At 46.0% G+C, this 21,658-nt stretch overlaps 1 protein-coding gene across 2 annotated transcripts; it reads right to left on the minus strand.

Annotated features, from left to right (window-relative positions):
- PRR13 (proline rich 13) lies at positions 1-15,497 on the minus strand. Of its 2 annotated transcripts, none has more exons than XM_081849090.1 (5): positions 15,429-15,497; positions 7,351-7,397; positions 4,322-4,737; positions 2,032-2,524; positions 1-1,881 (listed from the first exon to the last, which is right to left on the minus strand). In XM_081849090.1, exons 2-4 carry the CDS (start codon positions 7,367-7,369, stop codon positions 2,486-2,488), a joined length of 474 nt encoding a protein of 157 aa, XP_081705216.1. In that variant the 5' UTR covers positions 7,370-7,397; positions 15,429-15,497; the 3' UTR covers positions 1-1,881; positions 2,032-2,485. The 2 variants fall into 2 exon arrangements, with proteins under 2 accessions (XP_081705216.1, XP_081705215.1); XM_081849089.1 differs by having other exon boundaries at positions 7,351-7,396; positions 15,418-15,488.
- Positions 15,498-21,658: the final 6,161 nt, after the last annotated feature.

A 21,658-nucleotide genomic window follows, 5' to 3' on the forward strand; every position in this document is an offset into this window, starting at 1 on the left:
TACTATCCCCAAATAAAAATGTTTATTAGCCTGCTTACCCACACATATCTGTGTAAAACGTATACATATTGAACCTAAAAGGAGGGGGGCAGGTAGAGAGAACAAATGTCTTCCTTAACAAAAGCAGGATAAGCTTGCCTGGTTACCTGGAGACAAGTCTAACTCCCCACGGGTGATTAGGGAAAATTGACTCTTTACAAGCATCATTTTAGGGGGGGAAAGGGGATTTCAACTTTCATGTTGAAATATTCTAGCCTTTCAGTCCATTACTTTTAATGCTTCCTACTGCTGGACCTTTGGATATAAGGCAAGATAGAAATCTAAACAAATAATTATGCACTTCCCATTCTGGCTCCACAAACGAGTCCAGAGGGTGACATTTGCATTTATTGGACCAGTTTGAAGAGACTGACGTGGGAAAGGCACAAGGCAAATGTACTTTTTATCCACAAATGTTGTTGTTTGTCAGCAAGGTCTGCGTGTGGAGATTGTGTCAATGTACAAAACAGTATCTGCTTTACACCAGCACAGGATCAGGCCCAGGATTAGCCTAGTCATTTTTGTAACTGCCGTTATTCAACTGCTGAATTATAATAGCAAAATGTCAAAAGGAAATAAACAAGCAGAAGATGATTCATCCCGATACACAGTAATTAGCATGTTGACAATTATGATCTGCTAATGTGCACTGGATATTGCACAGCGATGCTCCCCCTTTCTTTGTGGAACAATCTGGAGTATCCCTGACACGCTTAAACTTGCTGTTTATACTCCACAAAGCTTTCCCTCGCACTCTCAAAACATGCACCATGATATTTTTAAAAATTATTTATTTGGAACTTTTGTAACCCGCTCGTCCTGCAAAGATCCCAGGGTGGCCTTTAATATGCATTTAATACATATTAAACGAAAATACTAAAACACTAACAATTGTCAGAACAAGGAAGAGTTTTAAAGGATAGCTGTGTGAAGCCATTTGGCTTAGAATCTCTTTGCACTTTTTAACTTGTTGGTCAACTACAACTTGTTCCTTTTATTCTCCAAGCACATCTGCTTGTTCCCTAAGCAGCCCCTTTCTGCAGGGAAAAAGAGCAATTGTGAGTTAAAAAGAGAACATGCTCCCTCCAAGTGCAACGGCTTAGAGTATTCTATCATTACAGGCGAGGATGTGTGATCCTAGTTTTTTTGCAATTCATTAAGATACTCCAGCCATCTTGGATCAGATACCCACTTTAATCCACCAAAAATTGTGCCCATGGTTATAGCATTACAATTAAACATGACGCAAACGACCAATGTGTTATTTCCCCATGTTTAAGTTTAGTATTGAAGCTTTCTGCAACACACCCCTAACAAGATTTTCATCCTCAGTTATATTAAAAAAATGAATCATACCTCTGAAATAATATAATAAAGCTACTGAAATGTTTGCACAATGGAGCATAATCATCCCTGATCAAGCACATTTTATCTGCAATATTAAGAAACCTATCATTCAACCTTATATTAAATAAGCAACACACACTTTCTGAATCTCTTTGCTTCTATCTGCCATTTCCCCAGGTAGCACAGGAAAGAGGATCATATTGAGGAGCGGGAGCCATTTTTTGAAATTCTTGGGCCAGGGTGGCTATAATTTGGCACTCTAGACCAGGGTTTCCCAAACTTGGTTCTCCAGCTGTTTTTGGACTACAACTCCCATCATCCCTAGCTAGCAGGACCCATGGTCAGGGATGATGGGAATTGTAGTCCAAAAACAGCTGGAGAACCAAGTTTGGGAAACCCTGATCTAGATGTTGTTGCAACTACCTTTCCCATCAGTCCCAGCAAGCAAGGGATGATGGGAGGTCTAGTACAACGCCATCTGAAGGCCCACTTCATCTGAAGGCCCACTTAAAGCAGTGTTTCCCAACCTTGGGTCTCCAGCTGTTTTTGGACTACAACTCCCACCATCCCTTGCTAGCAAGAGCAATGGTCAGGGATGATGGGAATTGTAGTCCAACAGCAGCTGGAGACTCAAGGTTGGGAAACACTGACTTAAAGCACATCTTATCCATTCAGTTGGACCCCAACTGCCTGATGAAGCCAATCAGAAAGCTTCAGGGTGCCGAGAAACAACCTGATTGGCTGCCATTTTGAACAGCCTACATTTCAGAAGAGCAAAAGCTGCCACGCATTTGCAGATGAACTTTACTTAAGCCAATTGGTGGCCTCACATTCTGACTTTCTTAAGACACATTTGCTGATCCCACCAACCCTGCTTAAATCATCATCAGCACCAGAGTTCCCATCAGACTTTGCAGCAGGTTGCGCATGCCGTTGGGATAAACTTTGGCCAAACCCTGTAAATAATGGGTGACCCACAAGCAGCCCTCATTGTTATCTGGTGACAGTTAAGTAGATCGGCGCTTGTTGGAAGCAGGAAGACTGGCGCAAGGATCAGCGTTTGCGGGAAGAGGATACGTCTGGGAGGTAGGAACAGGCCTCAGTCGGAGTCGCTGCTGCTGGAAGAGGAGGAGGAATGCTGTAAACAGAAGAAGAGGGAGGCTCATGAGACTTCAATTCTGACTCAGTGTTACTGCTACCGAAATCTAATCAGGGCTTTAATCTATCCCAGAGCTCAGCTCAAGAAAATGTCAATTGGGGATATTAATGCCTCATTATCAGCTGAAATTACTGTTTCCTATACACACAGACTGGAGGAAGGAAAAGACAGATTCTGAACAAGTACTGCAGGGGAGGGGAAACTCCCCCCCCCACTGCGAAGGGCCATTTGCCATGGACAAAGACAACTGGAGTTAGCAGCCGATGGTGGGAGAAGCCAGAGTTAACGGGAACTTGCAGCGTTGAATAGTGCTCCCCCCCCCCCAGTGTCACTATTCGGCTGCTACCTCCCACCGCCCTCCATCTTGGTCCATTTCACTGACCCATCCCAATAACAAGCGGTCCAAAGTGACTACTTTCAAAGGACTTTCCCCACCCTTTCCATCATTCTGTTTGGGATCCGTTTTCATTTTGCAGAAGGCTTTCTCCCACCCTTTCCATCTGTTTCAGTTCCATTTTTTTTCTTCTCCCATTCTCTCTCTTGGGACTCCTTTTCCCACCAACTGGCACAATTGCTCTTTTCTGAAGATGGCGAATACGCATGTCCACAGTTTGACTGTCAGAGGTCAGAGCTCTTCCCTGCAGAAAGGATTACCTCTCCCCAACCACGCTGTGTACCCTCCTCCAGCATCACTCCCCATAATTTACAGCTACACCCCAAAATAATTCTAATCACAAACCCCACAGACCCTGTCTAGCTCACGGTTGAAGGCCCAGTGACCATTTACCTCAGACCACCAGGCCTTCTCTCCTCTACCTCCATGGAAGCCTCCCTCAACATAATGCCCCCCAGTAGGGCTGGGCGATACCTGGTTTTCAACATTGTGATATATCGCCAGCTAAACATCACAATGGGATGCGGGTGGCGCTGTGGGTTAAACCACAGAGCCTAGGACTTGCCGATCAGAAGGTCGGTGGTTTGAATCCCCGTGATGGGGTGAGCTCCCGTTGCTCGGTCCCTGCTCCTGCCAACCTAGCAGTTCGAAAGCACGAAGTGCAAGTAGATAAATAGGTACCGCTCCAGTGGGAAGGTAAACGGTGTTTCCGTGTGCTGCTCTGGTTCGCCAGAAGCGGCTTAGTCATGCTGGCCCCATGACCCGGAAGCTGTACGCCGGCTCCCTCGGCCAATAAAGCGAGATGAGCACCGCAACCCCAGAGTCGGTCACGACTGGACCTAATGGTCAGGGGTCCCTTTACCTTTTAAACATCGCAATATACTAATATAATCGCAATGCCTGTAATAAGGATGGAGCTACATAGAGGCATTGGCTGGCTTCACAGTTTTTCCTGCATCGTGATTTTTGCAAAGCATACACACACACACACACACACACACTCTCACGATTTACAATATATCACCAGGTCAAATATTATGAAGCTGATATCACGATATGGAATTCAAACTGATTTTGGACAATACATTGCCCAGCCCTAACATACATAACGGCTCATGTTATATCGCAAGGTCAAAAACTATGAAGCTGATATCACAATATGGACTTCAAAACAGTTTTGGATGAAATATTGCCCAGTCCTAGCCCTTAGATGTCGCTGAATTCCAACTCCCATCAGCCCCATCTGGCATGGACAACGGTCAGGGATGATGTGAGTCATCTGAAGAGCACCAGATTGGCTAGCTTCTTGAGGCACAGCAACAACAAGTCAACAAGTCCAAGTTTCCTGTTCTTCCCCAACCCTCCCTTCCGCTTTCACACACCTTCCCATGCATCTTGTGGTGCTTGTGTGGCTTGTTCATCTTGTGCGCCTTCTTCATCTTCTTCTTCATCTTCTTTGCTGCCTTCTTATCCATCCCATGGGTCCCCATGGCAACAGCCCCCGGCAGCAAAGGATTCACCCCCATCCCTCCAGGCATACCCGGGGCAGGTGGGGGGTAAGGACCGCCAGGGGGGACAGGGTAACCAGGTTGGTGTCCAGCATAAGGGGGCAGGATAGAATGACCTGGTGGGTATGCAGGTTGCCCGGGGATCCCTGCTGGGGGCCCAGGATATGGGCCAACAGGTACTGGACCTGGGGGAAAGGCAGGATTCACAGGAGGGGGGTGGGCAGGGTTGAAGCCCGCTGGATAAGAAGGGTTGGGAGGATAGGCAGCTCCTGGGTAGGAGCCTGGCTGGCCTAAAACAAAAAAGGGAGAGGGGAAAAATAAGAAAATCTTATCAGTTGCAAGGCTAAATGAAACACGCAGCAATCAACCTGAAGCATCTTACCATTCCGTCTACGTCATGGGTAGGCTACCTAAGGCCTGGGGCCAGATCCGGCCCAATCACCTTCTAAAACCGGCCACAGACGGTCTGGGAATCAGCGTGTTTTTACATGAGTAGAATGTGTCCTTTTCTTTAAAATGCATCTCTGGGTTATTTGTGGGGCATAGGAATTTGTTCTTTTTTTCCCCTCCAAAATATAGTCCAGCCCCCCACAAGGTCTGAGGGACAGTGGACAGGCCCCTACTGAAAAAGTTTGCTGACCCCTGGTCTATGTATACTAGGCAACATGAGCAAGACACCATCTCTAAAATATAGGAAACTGTCTTATACCAAGTCAGAGCAGTGATCCATCCAGCTCAGAATTTTCCAAACAAAGGGGTATTTTCAAGGCCTGCTTGAAAATTGCCTACAGAGTTTGGCTCCCTAAGAATCTCAGCTTTCATTTGGGTGGGGGAGCAAGCCCTTATGAATTGTGAAGACATAGCTGAAACTGTGTGGGGCACATTGGGCTAGTGATTTTGGGTATAATATCCAACTATCATCTTGGGAAAAGTTGTGGAGAGAAGAAATAAAATTTACAGCATGCTGTGCATTGAAAGAAAATCACATGAAAATGATGTACCATTGGTATCTAACACCAAGTAAGATTGCAAAAATGTATAAAACTAAATCAAATATGTGTTGGAAATGTAAAGAGAAAGAAGGTACTGTTTTCCATATGTGGTGGTCATGTTGTAAGATTAACAGCTTCTGGGAAAGGATTTATAATCATAGAATCATAGGATCATAGAGTTGGAAGAGACCACAAGGGCCATCGAGTCCAACCCCCTGCCAAGCAGGAAACACCATCAGAGCACTCCTGACATATAGCTGTCAAGCCTCTGCTTAAAGACCTCCAAAGAAGGAGACTCCACCACACACCTTGGCAGCAGGTGAATTAAAGAAAATGTTTACAAATACATTTGTTAAAAAACCAGAAGCCTTTCTTTTACATTTAATAGGGGAAGAAGTAGCAAGAGAAGATAAAAGACTTTTTATGTATGCAACGACGGCAGCGAGAATGCTACTGGGAAGAAGAAGCATTACCAACAAAGGAAGAATGGCAAACAAAATTGATGGATTATGCAGAAATGGCGAAACTGATGGGGAAGATCAGAAACCCAGGATCTTCTGTTTGCAAAGCCTGGGCTCTGCCAGTGAGCTATAGATCTCCTACAACAGTTCAGCTGCTCCCTTAACTGGCTACATCCACACATGTTCCACTCCCAACCTCAGCCCACCAAGCTTGCAAGGAGAAGCAGTTCTTCTTCCTTCCACATTTCTGCATGTTCTCTAGAGGAGCAGCCCCTGCGCTTTTGGCCACACAAGTTTCAACCTTCAATCAACTCAAGGACCTCCAACGTTCAGAAAGCAAGTTTCCACTAATGGGAGAAGGAATTTTGGATTCAGGAGGTCCGAGGAGGCCATGTGGTTGGCCGCGGAGCAAGCACAGGGTCTTTCAAAAGCAATAACACATCTTTAAAGTTTATCTTCAAAAATATTGTAAAATTAAGGACTGTTAGAAAGATGTTGGGAAAAGAAAATTATGTGGTTTTAGTGGAAATGATATAAAGGATTAAGTAAAAATGAGTTGGTGAAAGAGAGAATGCTAAATTATAGTATATTAAGATAAATTATTAAGATAAAAATAGGGTTGGAAGGATTTGCTGAAATAACAAATTGAATTAGAATACAAAAATGGGAGGCATGAGGAGGTCAAGGAAATAAGTGAATATAAGTAAGTGATGTTGGATTTGTTCTTTTTTTGTTTTTGTTTTTCTGTTTTCTGTTTTCTGATGATGTTTTCTTCCTTTTTATATGTATTGTTTTTTCTTCTTTTTTCTTTGATTGTTATTATTTTTCTTGTTTTTTTCTGTAATCTTTAAAATCTTAATAAAAATTAATTAAAAAAACAAAAAACAAAAGCAACAACACATCACTAGTGACGGCTAGCAATGTCAAACTGAGCCTTCTGCTGACTCGCTGAGGACAACTCACAGGCAGTGAGGTCAGACAAAACAAAAGGCTGTCCTTGACTTGAGACAACCTAGTTCTGTTGCAGAAAGCAAGACTGGCCCGAGCCAATTGTGACTGGACTTAAAATGCCTTCTGTTTTTCCACTTGGCAGGACTTCCCTCACAGAGAACTTGCAAGAACTTTGCCATCCAGGTGAGTTTTAATGCTGATTAGGTACACCAGCACAATGGCATGAGAGGTGCCTTGGGAGCTACCAAGTCAGCTGAAACTCTTTTCTTTTTTAAAAAAAATAGTATGGCAGCTATTTAATGCATGGATACAGGGACATGACTCAGTGCGTAGAAAGCACTCAGGGCCCTTTCTGGAAGCAGCCAACGCCTATCAAAAAATGCCCTCCTGCCCAGGGTAGCTCACATGCAACATAATAGTTGCCACCTCTGTGCCCATCCCTATGCATATTCCCTAGAGCGGTACCCCAGATACACCCATCAATCCTTCTTCCCATTACCTGAATTGGGGTCCCACATGGTTCTCAAGGAGACGAGAATGTGTCACCTGGGTAGGGAAAGATATTGTTAGCATAAACTACGTAAAGTTAAAGGCTATCAATTACTGCATAAACAAGATCATAAATCAAGTAGGTGGGAAAGATTTCTGCTCTTAACAAAGTTCATACCATAAGGTCAAATTGCAAAAAGATAAGCACTACAGGCTACACAGACAGAACTACACAGATTCTACTACAGAGAATTTAATTTAAGACAAGGATTATCCATGGACAATAGTATGCGGTACACAGACTGAAATTCAAGTTTCTGACAACTTTTTTAAAAAAATAATAAGTCCCTAGCTGTCATGAATATGGATCTAGTTATGTATGTTTGAAAGCATGCGAGGGCCCACACTAAATTATTGGAAGGCAAGTGAAAAGTATAACCATGTGTGTTATGTAGTGAAGTTTCACCCTGGGCCAGCAGGGGGATACTGTATATAGTTTTCAATCAGGTCTGTAGATAGTTTTCCCTCAGGTCCGCGTCAGTTATTTTAGGCGGGAACTCTGGGCTGTTGTTGTTACAATGTTGACAGCCGGCTGCCTATAAAAGCAGGCCGGCTGAGCTGTTTGCAGTCAGTTCTATTCCAGCTTACGAAATAAAGAGCTAGTTGGAGAAATCGCTGTGTCGTCGGCTATGTCAACACACAACTTAACACTGGCGACGAGGATGGGATTGATGGACATCAGAGCACAGCCAGATGCGGCCAGCCTCTGAACTGAGCTGAATCACTGAGCTGAATCACAGAGCGAAATCACTGAGCGAAATCACTGGACAGAACCAATTCAGAGCTGACTGTTCTGGCTAGAGCACTGTGTTCCATCCATCGCCCTTCACGCCGGCATCGGAATCATGGCTTCACTTGTGCCTCTACCGCCGTTTGCGCCAGCCTCTGAATCATGGGATTCCTACCTCGCTCGGTTCGACTGCTACCTCCAAGCCAACGAGCTGACAGCAGTATCAAAGGATCGGAAGCGGGGCCTATTCCTCAGCCTCTGTGGGCCTGAGGTGTTTGAGACGGCCCGAGCATTGGTTGCGCCCGAAGCAGTCCAGGCAACACCATGGGACACGATCCAAGAGAAGCTCCGCAACCACTACGCACCAAAGCCGTCCAAGATTGCTGCCCGCCATGCGTTCTACCACCGGAACCAGGCAGAGGGGGAGTCAATCAACAACTACACCACCGCCCTGCGACAGGCTGCAATGCACTGTGAGTTCCGAGACTTAGACGATGCCCTGATGGATCGAATCGTCTGCGGGGTCCGGGACATCCATCTGCAACGGCGTCTCCTCGCCAAGCCAGACCTCACGCTGCAGAAAGCCATTGAGGAGGCTGTGGCCTCAGAAGCTGCTGAACGCTCCGCCCAGGAGATCCGCAAGTGCAGCAGCCCGCGTCTTGCTAGGGAGCCAGTTCCGGTGCATCATGAAGAGGCCAGCAGTGATGAGGCATCCTCCAGTGAAGGCGATGACGTGCACCAGACAAAGCGGGAGCACAGGAAGTTCCAACAGAAGTCCAAGGGCCAACCGGAATGTGCCGGCTGCGGAGGCAACCATTCCCGTGCCAAGTGTCGATTCAGAGACGCCATCTGTAGGAAGTGTTCCAGAAGGGGCCACATCGCTAAGGTCTGCCGATCGGCTCCGTCTGACACCCCCCCTTCATCGACTCGCAAGTCCAAGCCTTCCCTCCAGTCTGCCAAGGAAAGTTGTTTCGCTCTCACCAACTGCCGCTGCCCGTCTGGAACCACGATTGGCCAAACCGACTCGCCTACGCGACGCAAGCTGAACGTCACGGTGCTCATTGAAGGAGCTCCATGTGACATGGAGATCGACACCGGGTCTGCCCTGTCCATCGTGTCGTGGAGCACCATCAAAAGACTGGTACCCAGAGTGTCCAAAAGGCAACTCGACTCTCACCGCGTACACCTGAGAGACTACCAGGGAAACGACATTCCCGTGGTAGGCGTTGGCCGGTTCCGGATTGCCTTCAAGGATTTTTCGGGCCTGCTCCGGTTGGTGGTGGTCGAAGGTCAGCGGCCAAGCCTCCTAGGGCTAGACTGGTTTGATGCCCTCGGCCTGGAAGTCACCGGCATCAACTGCATCTCTAACGCAGAGACTGAGGGTCTGGTCAAAGACTTTGCCGAGGTTTTTGACGGCACCTTGGGGCAATATACAGGTACGCCCATCTCCTTTAGCCTTGATCCACAAGTCGCCCCCATCAAGCTAAAGCCACGCCGGGTTCCCTTTGCTCTCAAGGCTAAGGTGGACGAACAACTGGACAAACTGATCGCCCAAGGAGTTTTGGAGCCGGTTGACCACGCCAAGTGGGAAACCCCCATCGTCACGCCTGTCAAGCCAGATGGGTCGGTGAGAATCTGCGCTGACTACAAGTGCACGATCAACAAGGCACTTCAGCAGCACGCTTATCCGGTTCCTGTTGTCCAACACCTGCTGCATTCCCTGGGTGAGGGTAAGGTCTTCGCTAAGCTGGACCTTGCCCAAGCCTATCAACAACTGCCAGTCGATGATGCCACTGCTGAAGCCCAGACGATCGTCACCCACCGGGGGGCATTCCGTTGCCGCCGGTTGCAGTTCGGGGTGAGTGTGGCTCCTGGCATCTTCCAAAGCCTTATGGAGCGTCTCCTGCAAGGGCTTCCGGGCGTGGTACCATATTTTGATGACGTCTTGGTGTCTGCAGACTCACACCAGCAGCTGTTCGAGCGCCTCCGTGCCGTGCTGACCAGGTTCCAAGAGGCCGGGCTCAAGGTAAAGAGGGAGAAGTGCCAGATCGCCGTTCCACAGGTAGAGTTCCTGGGCTATCTTATCGATGCCTCCGGCCTTCACCCGACCACATCCAAGATCCGCGCTATCCAGCAGGCCCCCACCCCAAAGAACAAGACGGAGTTGCAGGCATTCCTGGGGCTGCTGAACTTTTATAACATGTTCCTGCCCCACAAAGCCACAGTGGCTGAGCCTCTTCACCGACTCCTTAGTACAAAGACGCCTTGGGCCTGGAGTCATCGGGAGACGGCGGCCTTCAACGCGGTTAAGGCTCTCCTTTCATCAGACAGTGTGCTGGTACAGTACAGTGAATCCAGGCCGCTGGTCCTTGCCTGCGACGCCTCACCTTTTGGCATCGGTGCTGTCCTTAGTCACCGTTTTCCAGATGGAAGAGAAGCACCACTCGCCTACTTTTCCAGGACACTATCTCTGACGGAACGGAATTACAGCCAGCTCGACAAGGAGGCATTGGCACTTGTGGCTGGAGTGAAGAGGTTCCATGAATACCTCTATGGCAGGACTTTTGACCTCATCACTGACCACAAGCCACTCCTGGGCCTCCTCGCCGGTGATCGTCCAACTCCACCGGTCCTCTCGCCACGCATGCTGCGATGGACTGTTTTCCTGGCTGCCTACCACTACCGGCTCATCCATCGCCCGGGGAAATCGATGGGCCATGCCGACGCCCTCAGCCGTTGCCCTCTTCCAGCATTTGTGGAAGACCCGGCTCCAGCTTCATCGCTCCTTCTGATTGAGGATCTTCCGGCAGCGCCTGTATCAGCTGCCACTGTGGCCTCCGCGTCTGCCCAGGATCGCACCATCAGCCGGGTGCTCAACTGGGTGTGGAGGGGGTGGCCACAAGGGCCTTTTGCATCAGAGTTCCAGCCCTTCGCAACCAGACAACATGAACTCTCAGCTCATCGCGGCTGTCTGCTGTGGGGAGACCGCGTCGTGATTCCCCAGGGACTCCGTCAGCGCGTCCTGGAGGCTCTGCACGTTGGCCACCCGGGAATTGTCAAAATGAAGGCGTTGGCTCGGTGTTATGTCTGGTGGCCTAATATGGACGATACCATCACTGCCTGGGTGTCCGCCTGTCAAGCGTGCCAAGAGTCGAGGCCTGCACCACCGGCAGCTAAGGGACACACCTGGGAGACGCCAAAGACACCCTGGTCGAGGGTGCACATCGATCTGGCTGGCCCCTTTCACGGCCGGACCTTTATGGTAGTGGTGGACGCCTATTCCAAATGGCTGGAGGTCGCCCTGATGCCCTCCACCACTACCGAAGCTGTCATCCGGGTGCTGCGAGGCCTGTTTGCAACGCATGGGTGTCCTGATGTCCTTGTCTCTGACAACGGACCACAGTTCACGTCAGGCACGTTTGAGCGGTATCTTTTGGGACTGGGCATCCGCCATGCCCTAACGGCACCCTTTCATCCATCCAGCAACGGGCAAGCGGAAAGAATGGTGCGCTCGACAAAAGAGGCACTGGCGCGCCTGGACCGGGGAGACTGGCATGAGCGGGTCGCCGAATACTTGTTCGTGCAACACATCACCCCTCATGCGGCCACAGGGAGGAGTCCTGCTGAACTGCTTATGGGCCGCCGCCTCAGGTCACCACTCGACCGGCTACACCCGGACTTTGCCGTGGCTGAACCCCCAGGCTGTGCCAACGTGCCACGGTCATTTGTCCCAGGAAACCAGGTCTTTGCCCGGAACTATGTGGGGGACATTCCTTGGGTGCCAGCCACAGTAGTGGGAGTCACGGGACCTCGCTCGTACCAGGTGGCACTCGAAGACGGACGCTTGTGGCGACGGCACATAGACCAGCTTAGGCGCAGGGTTGGGGACTTGGACACTACCGAGGTGCCCCCAACTGCGCTTGCGGCTCCAGAAGAGACACGTACAGATGGCGAGGCCCCACCTACACCTCCCTCGCAAACTGCCAGCGTGGAGCCGAACCAAGCCGCTTCAGAGGGTCTGCCAGACTTACCACAGACTCAGACCACTCCACTTGCGGAGGCTCCACCCACAGCAGCGGATCCAGGGGAGTTGGTTCCAACGCCATCTAGGGTCGCATCACAGCCTCAGCAAGAACTGTGTGGCCCTCCGGACTTGGCTACCAGTCCCCGGCGGTCTGGCAGAGTTCCCAAGCGCCCAACTTATTTAAAGGACTATGTTGTTGGACAGGTATCACTGTTGGTCTAAGTATGGGAAATGTAACCGATATGCTTTTGTGCCTAATTGAACCATTACGCGTAGTGCTGTATATAAGGAAACCATTACGATTGTAACTAACGCCTTATCTCGGTGGGGAGGGGTGTTATGTAGTGAAGTTTCACCCTGGGCCAGCAGGGGGATACTGTATATAGTTTTCAATCAGGTCTGTAGATAGTTTTCCCTCAGGTCCGCGTCAGTTATTTTAGGCGGGAACTCTGGGCTGTTGTTGTTACAATGTTGACAGCCGGCTGCCTATAAAAGCAGGCCGGCTGAGCTGTTTGCAGTCAGTTCTATTCCAGCTTACGAAATAAAGAGCTAGTTGGAGAAATCGCTGTGTCGTCGGCTATGTCAACACACAACTTAACAATGTGTATTTAATTTTTCCCTTCCAACTCATGTTTTTTTCTAATTTGATTTTTCCATCTTTAAAATCAGTATGAAATTAGGTTTATATGAATCTTAAGTATCTAAATAAGGTTATTTTGGAAATCTAAACCATACATCATCACTGTGTTACTCATACAAGATTCAAGATTCAAAACTAGATAGGTCAATTATATCATTTCACGTTGATAATTTCCAGGCTGTCTTTCCGTCATGCAATCCTCACAGTTTATCTACATTTTAAATATGAAGTTTTTAAGATAATATTTTAGCTTCCTGTTAATTAAGTTGCTTTGAATGTATACTTTATATTTGACTTTCTTTGGTAATGTTATATTCCATATTGTTTTTTTTGTGTGTGTGTTTTAAACCTCTCTTGAGTTCTTTCCCCTCAAAAACATAAAGTGGTATAGAAATGGAATTAATAAATAATAATAAATATGGTTATTTTACAAAACTAAACAGTCTATCAACAGTGTGTTGCTCATGAGATTAAAACATTCAAACGATGTTACAAAGTTATGGTTATTAGTTCTAAGCGCAGCAATATTTCAAGAGATAATGGGGCAGAAGTGTATAACCAACCAAACTTCCTGAGCTAAAGGAAGTTTCCATAAACGCTAACTGACTTATGATCAACAGGAACCTAACATTTTGATAAAGCCTAGAAAACAGAACAAATTATTATCCCACGTCTGGTCCGAGAAGGCCAAAATCCGCAGTCTTGATGGGCACGTAGCCTCTCTCTAATTCATATACAGTGGTACCTCGGGTTACATACGCTTCAGGTTACATATGCTTCAGGTTACATACTCCGCTAACCCAGAAATAGTGCTTCAGGTTAAGAACTTTGTTTCAGGATGAGAACAGAAATAGTGCTCCGTCGGCATGGCAGCAGCAGGAGGCCCCATTAGCTTCAGGTTAAGAACAGTTTCAGGTTAAGAACGGACCTCCGGAATGAATTAAGTACTTAACCCGAGGTACCACTGTATAAAAGTATGGTTTAAAGAGTTCCCTTTCATGGGGTTTCTGAACATGCCCCTAAATGGTGGGCCCTGCACCAAGGGAGAGAGGAAAACCCAACACTTGGGTTTCTTTGTTTTTTCAGAAAATGAGTGGGCTGTCATCTCCACTGCCCATTAAGATCCACTGCCCTTCAACACACCCGCTCCAACCACTGGGTCTCTCTTTCTATCTTCTCTGCCTAACCTTAGAGTCCAGTCACACTAAGCAAGAAGGCACCCAACATAATTTGCATAGCCTGTACAGACAAATGGGGACAGCAACCAAATGTTGCAGTGTTGAGTGGTCCTGTTCAGGGTTTCAACCAACCAGCTAGCTATTCCTTTTCCAGCATACAGTGGTACCTCTGGTTACATACTTAATTCGTTCTGGAGGTCCATTCTTAACCTGAAACTGTTCTTAATCTGAAGCACCACTTTAGCTAATGGGGCCTCCTGCTGCTGCCGCACGATTTCTGTTCTCATCCTGAAGCAAAGTTCTTAACCCGAGGTACTATTTCTGGGTAAGCCAAGCCTGTAACCTGAAGCGTATGTATGGGCGGGGTATAAATATTAAATTACTATATTATTATGTAACCTGAAGCATATGTAACCCGAGGTACCACTGTACTCTATTCCATCCCTCTACCTGTTTTCCAGTTGTTTTCCCCCCAACAACCAAGTCAGTAATGCGTTCTATGCCTACTGCACATACTCATTCAATGAATTGTTTGTGGGTGTCCACACCCCCATTTATGAGTCCTCTCCCCCTTTAAAATGCTTGTACTCCTGCAGATCTTGGGATTTGCCCACAGATGGTGCCATTTTGGCTACAGCCCAGACTCATCGAGGATGAGTCTGCTATTAGTATATAGAATTTCAGCACTGACTAAAAGCCAGGAGTCTCCGAAGTGGTCCAAGAAGATCCTGATTCGAGTCTCACCTGCATCACAAACCTACCAGATATCTCAAGCCTTAACACCGCTGAGGCAAGTGGATGGAAAACATTCCCACACTACATGCATACAAGTGATGTGCCCTTTTATGTATATGCTATCGATGAGCATTTTAGGAGGCTTTTAACTCTTATTTTTAAAAGGCCTTCTCGGTGGCGGCACCCACCCTGTGGAACGCCCTCCCATCAGATGTCAAGGGGATAAGTAACTACGCAACCTTTAGAAGACACCTGAAGGCAGCCCTATATAGTGAAGGTTTTAACGTTTCATTATGTTTTTATATATGCTGGAAGCCGCCCAGAGTGGCTGGGGCAACCCAGCCAGATGGGCGAGGTACAAATAATAAAATCGTTATTAATAATAATGTTAGTTTTTGCAAGCCGCTTTAAGTTCACCTCAAATCAACTCACAAATAACAAATAAAACAACAATAAAAGTAAAAGTAGAACTGGGAGACGAAAGATGGGCTATTGCTCCAATCGTAAATTCACTGCTGTGAATCCAGCAAAAATACCCTTTCAAAAAGGCAAAATACCCTTTCAAAAAGGCTGTGAATCCAGCAAAAATACCCTTTGCCTTTAAACTTTTTAGAGCCCATTTATACACCCAGACATAGAAAACCCTTCCACAAATTGCAAAAACTGCAAGAAATCCTACCAGATTGCAAGGATCCCGTCCCACCTACCTTCCTTCCTTCACCTTTGCAACCTCTCTCCGCCTTCTGCCCTCACTCCCTTCCAAGTTCTGCAGCAGCAGCGACTTCCTGGAAGCCTTCCTGGCGGCTGGGCTCCGTTTCGCATGTCCCTCCAGCCCATTGGCTCTCGGCCGCTACCGCCAACTTCCCATAGGAGAAGCTGCGTGTCTATCAGAAGCTGCGGCTCAAGCAGGCGGGAGAGGCTGCGCCTTCCACCAATGACTGTTCGGGCGCGGGCTGCAGATAGGGAAGGAAGGAAGGGACCAGTCTTGATCTGGGATTATTCCAGACCCTCCAATTGTCCCTATTTTCCAGGGACATCCCTGATTTAGAGAAGTTGTTTTTGATTTGATCCCGCAATGTCCCACTTTTCCTTAGGATATCCCTATTTTTATTGGAGAAATGTTGGAGGGTGTGTTATTCCAGTTATTATTTCAGCCTGCAAACTTAAAAGATTCATTCAAACTGAGACTGTTTCTTTTCATATTTGTAATAACTGTAATAATTTTGGCATGCAGAATACACTTGGTCAATATATTAACATGCGTTCATCAGAACGTTTAATTTTTAATTTTTATATAATGGTTGCAGACAAAGATAGCTCTCAATGCAACTAGGCTAAACAGTTTAAGGATGAAAACATTCTGTTATATGGAGTAGAAGTATACATATTTACTGGGTTGTGGAGTTCTTTAAAAAGGCCGCAGCTTTGAAACTTTAAAAGGGCAGCAATGGTTGTCTTGGGGCACCTCTCTTGACTGTGTCCCACCACCCCCAGGGATTAATGCACTTTTAGTTTGCTCAATTAAATTGGATTAATTTATTATTTATTGAATTATATACTGCCCTATACCTAGAGGTCTCATGGCAGTTCACAGAACAAAATCAGCAATGATTTGCCTTAGCACAACTAATCCATTAAAAAAGGGATCAGAGTTGTTTGCGGTTTGAAAAGTGATGGGAGGAATGCACTGAAAAGTGTGGGGTGAACAATGGTGGGAAAATATATGAATATCCTAGAAGTAAATTAGGCTTATTACCTTAAAACTGCCCATCAATAAAGGCTGGATATAGCGTATCCTACTCTATACATTATACATACACAATAAAATCCATGCAAAAAATTTAAATCACAAATCATCAGCTAACTCTTACAGAGGTTTTCTTAATTGCAAGCATAAGCCTGGCAGCATAGACAAATCTTTGAAGGTTAAAATGCAAGATGCCTGCTGAAACATTACTGGGAGCGCATTCCTCAGGATTGGGCAAATGACGCTAAAGACTTGGTTTTCTGCTGATGTGAAATGAGCTTCACCAACTTGTGGGATGGCCAATGATGCTCCAGATGGTTTCAGCAATTGAGCTAGGATATAAGGGCTCAGGCAGTCCCTAAGGTACCCCGGACCTAAGTTGTTCAGGGGTTTGTAAATTAATAGAAGACACCCAATTGTAGGGTTCATAGGATGCAGTTGAGCCACTTTCCATCTGGCTCAAAGCCCAGCCACTATTTTGCATGTGGGTGATGGGTGGATCTCTATTAAAAGAACAGGGACAAAACTGGTTTTGCAGTCCTGAAGTCTATCCAACTCTCTCATGTTGCTTTCAGGATGGGCAGCTGTACACACCAATATTTGTTTGTTTGTTTCTTTGTTTAAAATATTAATAAACTACCTTTTAGAGTAACTACTATAGAAGGTAGCTTCTAAAATACAACCTCACAGAACCAAACAAGTAACAGGAAGCAGATAACAAAAAGCATTCTACTAATTATCCAGAAAAATAAATAAAACCAGTCATAATAATACTATTATTATTTTTTTTATTCCGAGTTAAAACGTTACAGAACCACAGTAGCTTTTGCTAAAAAGCCACCTGAAATAGATTATTTAATGTAGTGTTCTCAAAGGGTGTGGCAGGAAAAGATTGCAAGTGTGGTGGGAATACTCAAGGACAAAGAAACATTTAAATATTTCAGTTTAGTCTAGTCTAGTATTAAAAAAATTCTTTTCAGAATATGGATAGATATCATTTCAAAATGAGGGCAAGAGCAGCACACTTAGCTCAGTCAACACAGAATGAGACTCTTCATCTCAGGGTTGTGGGTTCAAGTCGCACGTTGGGCAAAAGATTCCTGCATTGCAGAGGGTGGACTAGATGAACCTCGTGGCCCTTCCGATTCTACAGTTCTATGATTCTAAGTGGTACCGACACTGACATTAAATGAGGAGGAGGAGGAAATGGCCTGCGTAAGTGGGAAGCACCCTCTAAACGCCCACTCTTCTGCTCTCTCTTCACTACATACGAAAAAATACTATAGCCAAAAATATCCACAACTAGAATTGAAGCTCTGGGGCAAGCAGGAGGTTGGAATATGCATCACTGCTGCACTACCCCACACGCCAGCTGTTAGGTGGGGAAGCACAGCAGCCTAAACCAGGCTTCCTCAACCTCGGCCCTCCAGATGTTTTGAGACTACAATTCCATCATCCCTGACCACTGGTCCTACTAACTAGGGATCATGGGAGTTGTAGGCCAAAAATATCTGGAGGGCCGAGATTGAGGAAGCCTGGCCTAAACAAAACTCCACTGTACCTCTGGCCTTTTGGGGGTTTCCTCTGCCCTCACTGATGTCCTCTTCAGGCTCCTAGAAGGGTCTTCTCATGAACCATGAGAACTCCCCAACTCTTTCTTGCCGTTTCCTGGTTTGAATTTAATTAATTCCCAGCACCAAGCGTATACGCAATCGCACACCAGTTGATCACATGTAAGTTGGGCGGGGGCAGGGAGAGGCCTGTAATAATAATGCAAAGGTGGCTCCCATGTTAGGAGAGGACTCAAAAGTGGGTCCCAAGTCTGAAAAAGTGTGACAGGGTGCTGCAGGAAAGGTAACTCCAGGACAATCTTCCCCTTCCTCTATTTGTAATGACATGACATCATCACACTGTCCCAATTCCTTGTGGCCCACTAGGGCTGGGCGATATATCAATATATCGTCTAAAACCAGTTTGAAGTCCATATTGTGGTATCAGTTTCATAATTTTTGACCTGGCAATACACCACAAATCATGGTTGGTGTGTGTGTGTGTGTGTGTGTGTGTGTGTGTGTGTGCGCGCGCGCGCGCTATGCAAAAATGACAATGTGGGGAAAACCATAAAGCCAGCCAATGCTTCCCTCGATTCCTGCAGCCCCCATTAGCTCTGCCGACTTAGCTCTTCCCTGCCTCCTGCAGGGGCCAGTGAATCACAAGAGCAGGTGCTGGCAAAAATCACAAAGCAGGGAAAAACATGAAGCCACCCATGCCTCTTCTTGTTGTTTAGTCGTTTAGTCGTGTCTGACTCTTCGTGACCCCCTGGACAAGAGCACGCCAGGCCCTCCTGTCTTCCACTGCCTCCCGCATTTTGGTCAAACTCATGCTAGTAGTTTCGAGAACACTGTCCAGCCACCTCGTCCTCTGTCGTCCCCTTCTCCTTGTGCCCTCCATCTTTCCCAGCATCAGGGTCTTTTCTAGGGAGTCTTCTCTTCTCATGAGGTGGCCAAAGTATTGGAGCCACAGCTTCAGGATCTGTCCTTCCAGTGAGCACTCAGGGCTTCAGAATGGATAGGTTTGATCTTCTTGCAGTCCATGGGACTCTCAAGAGTCTCCTCCAGCACCATAATTCAAAAGCATCAATTCTTTGGCGATCAGCCTTCTGTATGGTCCAGCTCTCACTTCCATACATCATTACTGGGAAAACCATAGCTTTAACTATACGGACCTTTGTCAGCAAGGTGATGTCTCTGCTTTTTTAAAAAAATTAAAATAGATTTTTTATTGGAATAATTCAACATTGATAGATTTATACATACATATTATGGATATACAAACAGACATACATTTCATACAATCCTTAAAAATATTCACACATACCCATATACAATCCCGCACATACTTCTTTTTCCCACCACCGTCCCTGACCCCTCACCCCACCCTGTGCTTGACTTCCAATCTACTCAGTTGCAATTTCTTTCCATTTCTATTGCTTCCTTTCACACACTATTAAACCGACTTTCTACTTCTTTTTCTGTTACACATTTTTATCCATATTATTTGATATTTCAGTATTTATAGTGGAACTTGTTTATTCTAATAGTTCTGGTTTTTCAATATGATTTTGCAAATATTATTTGAACACAAGATGTCTCTGCTTTTTAAGATGCTGTCTAGGTTTGCCATCGCTTTTCTCCCAAGAAGCAATGCCTCTACATAGCTTCATCTTTATTTCAGACATTGTAATATATTGGTATATCACAACCTTTATCTGGTGATATATCACAATCTTGAGAACCAGATATCGCTCAGCCCTCCTCCACATCATCAGCTGCAGAACCAGGTTGGGGGGAAAGAAATGGGTGACATAATGATGCCAAGTCGCATGTTTCCCTAAGTTCAGAACATGAGGAGAACATGACACAGGGCTGCCATTTTTAGTAGCAACCTTATGTTCGTTCGTCATTGCGTCTAGTTATGCCCTTAGAATATGCCCTCTACATCACTCTCGATCAACTTCCTGAACATTTAAAAAAAATTCCATATACAACCTTTAAATAGTGTTTGCCAAACATCGTCCCAAATAGCAACCATTGGGGGTGGGGAAATCACTGTGTCGAAAAGGCTCTAAGTCAAGTTTCGTTTAAAAAGTGACTAATCGACCTTCCCAGCTATAAATAAGACGCCAGGCTCCAGTGTGCAGAGCCCAGCCTGTGTGTGCAAGTGAGCACCTGTGCCAAGGACACAGGCCATGCACTTCTGACAGATTCTGGCATGCAGCCAAGCAGCTCGGTGCATAATGTAGGAAAAAGCCACCCTTTCTCTTCTGATGAGGCTGCAGGAATGCAATTCCGCTTGACAGCTGAATGTCAAAAGGAGAACATCGCTGAGCAGCAGAAGCTTCTGCTCTCTTTATTTCAAGCGCTTGAAGGAGATCACAAACAGATCCTTTATTTGATTCCATTTGTACCCCCATCCTCCCACCAAGGACACACTTTTATTTGCACAACAACCCTGAGAGTCAGATTTATTGCAGATATTAATATTGCACACTTTGATGCATGAAAACAGACTCGTTTTGGGGAAATAAAACATTGTCAAGGCCCATAAGTTTAATTAAAGCTTTATTTGCAGAACATTCTTCATAACATAACAGAAACATCCAAATACCTCCCTAAGACATATGCCAGTCCAAGGCATAAACTCAACAACTTCTTACAAAATATGAAATAATTCCAACAGACCTAGAAGCAGAGGTCTGTCTCTCCCCACAGCCTGCACCTTGACTTAGGCTGTTTACCTGGAGAGCTTCATTTTCACCCACACTCTCACAGTCTGGGAACCAAGAACTCCTTCCAAAATGGCGAATTTGTAATTTAATACCTTTCATGTGATCTAAAGTTAAAACACCACGTCATAGCTACCTGAGAACAATAATAGTTAAGTATCAACCCATCAATGAGTTCAGAGACTCCTTTTTGTTCTTAATTTAGCTGCAATGGAATCTTCCAGTTAAACTCTTTCACCGATATACATAGCCATTCCCATTTCAGTGTGAATTAAACCAGTTATACTTACCAAGATTACGTTGACCTTCCCAAAGCTACTCCAGTGTGGTTCTTGAATGAGTGAGGATTCGAACCCAATTATTTCCTTTGCAAGTTTAAAACTCAATCCAGCACACCAGCTTTTACCCTGCCTTGTGTATGGACACAGGCAAAACAGATCCACTTCCATTAGAGTCCATCTTGAAAGCAACTGAATTTCCATGTAACAGGGCTGTCTTTGGGGAAATGTTTATTATATTTGGCCCACTTACTATGTTTATTGCAATTACTGTATGGAATAGTCTTGTACAAGTGCCGCAGCCACTTATTGGCTAGTGCCTGTAACATCAACATGACAAGTTAGCACATGCCCACACCATTTTACGTAGTGTCTTAAAAGTGTATTGTCATTGTGAATGTAGTATAGTGGTCGTGAGACTGAACTATGAACCAGTTCCAGGCTCACCTCTCTCACGAACCCATGAGCAGGCATTAGTCTCTCTGTCACAATCTGTATTATGGGGATAATAGCACCGACCAACCTACAGTACAACGCAAGGAATGCGTTGTAATTTCATTACTTAATTTCATTCAGGGAACATAAGCTACTATCTGGCCATAATATATATATACTTAAATAATTAAGATGATGCATGTGAA

This window comes from Podarcis erhardii (genome assembly GCF_964252035.2).
Source record: "Podarcis erhardii genome assembly, chromosome: 2".
NCBI lineage: Eukaryota > Metazoa > Chordata > Lepidosauria > Squamata > Lacertidae > Podarcis > Podarcis erhardii.

Excerpts from the sequence above, each read along its gene's own strand:
- PRR13 (XM_081849090.1), bottom strand. Across the intron at positions 2,525-4,321 it reads ACCACAAGATGCATGGGAAG|CATTCCTCCTCCTCTTCCAG; the intron begins GTGTGTGAAAGC and ends TTCTGTTTACAG.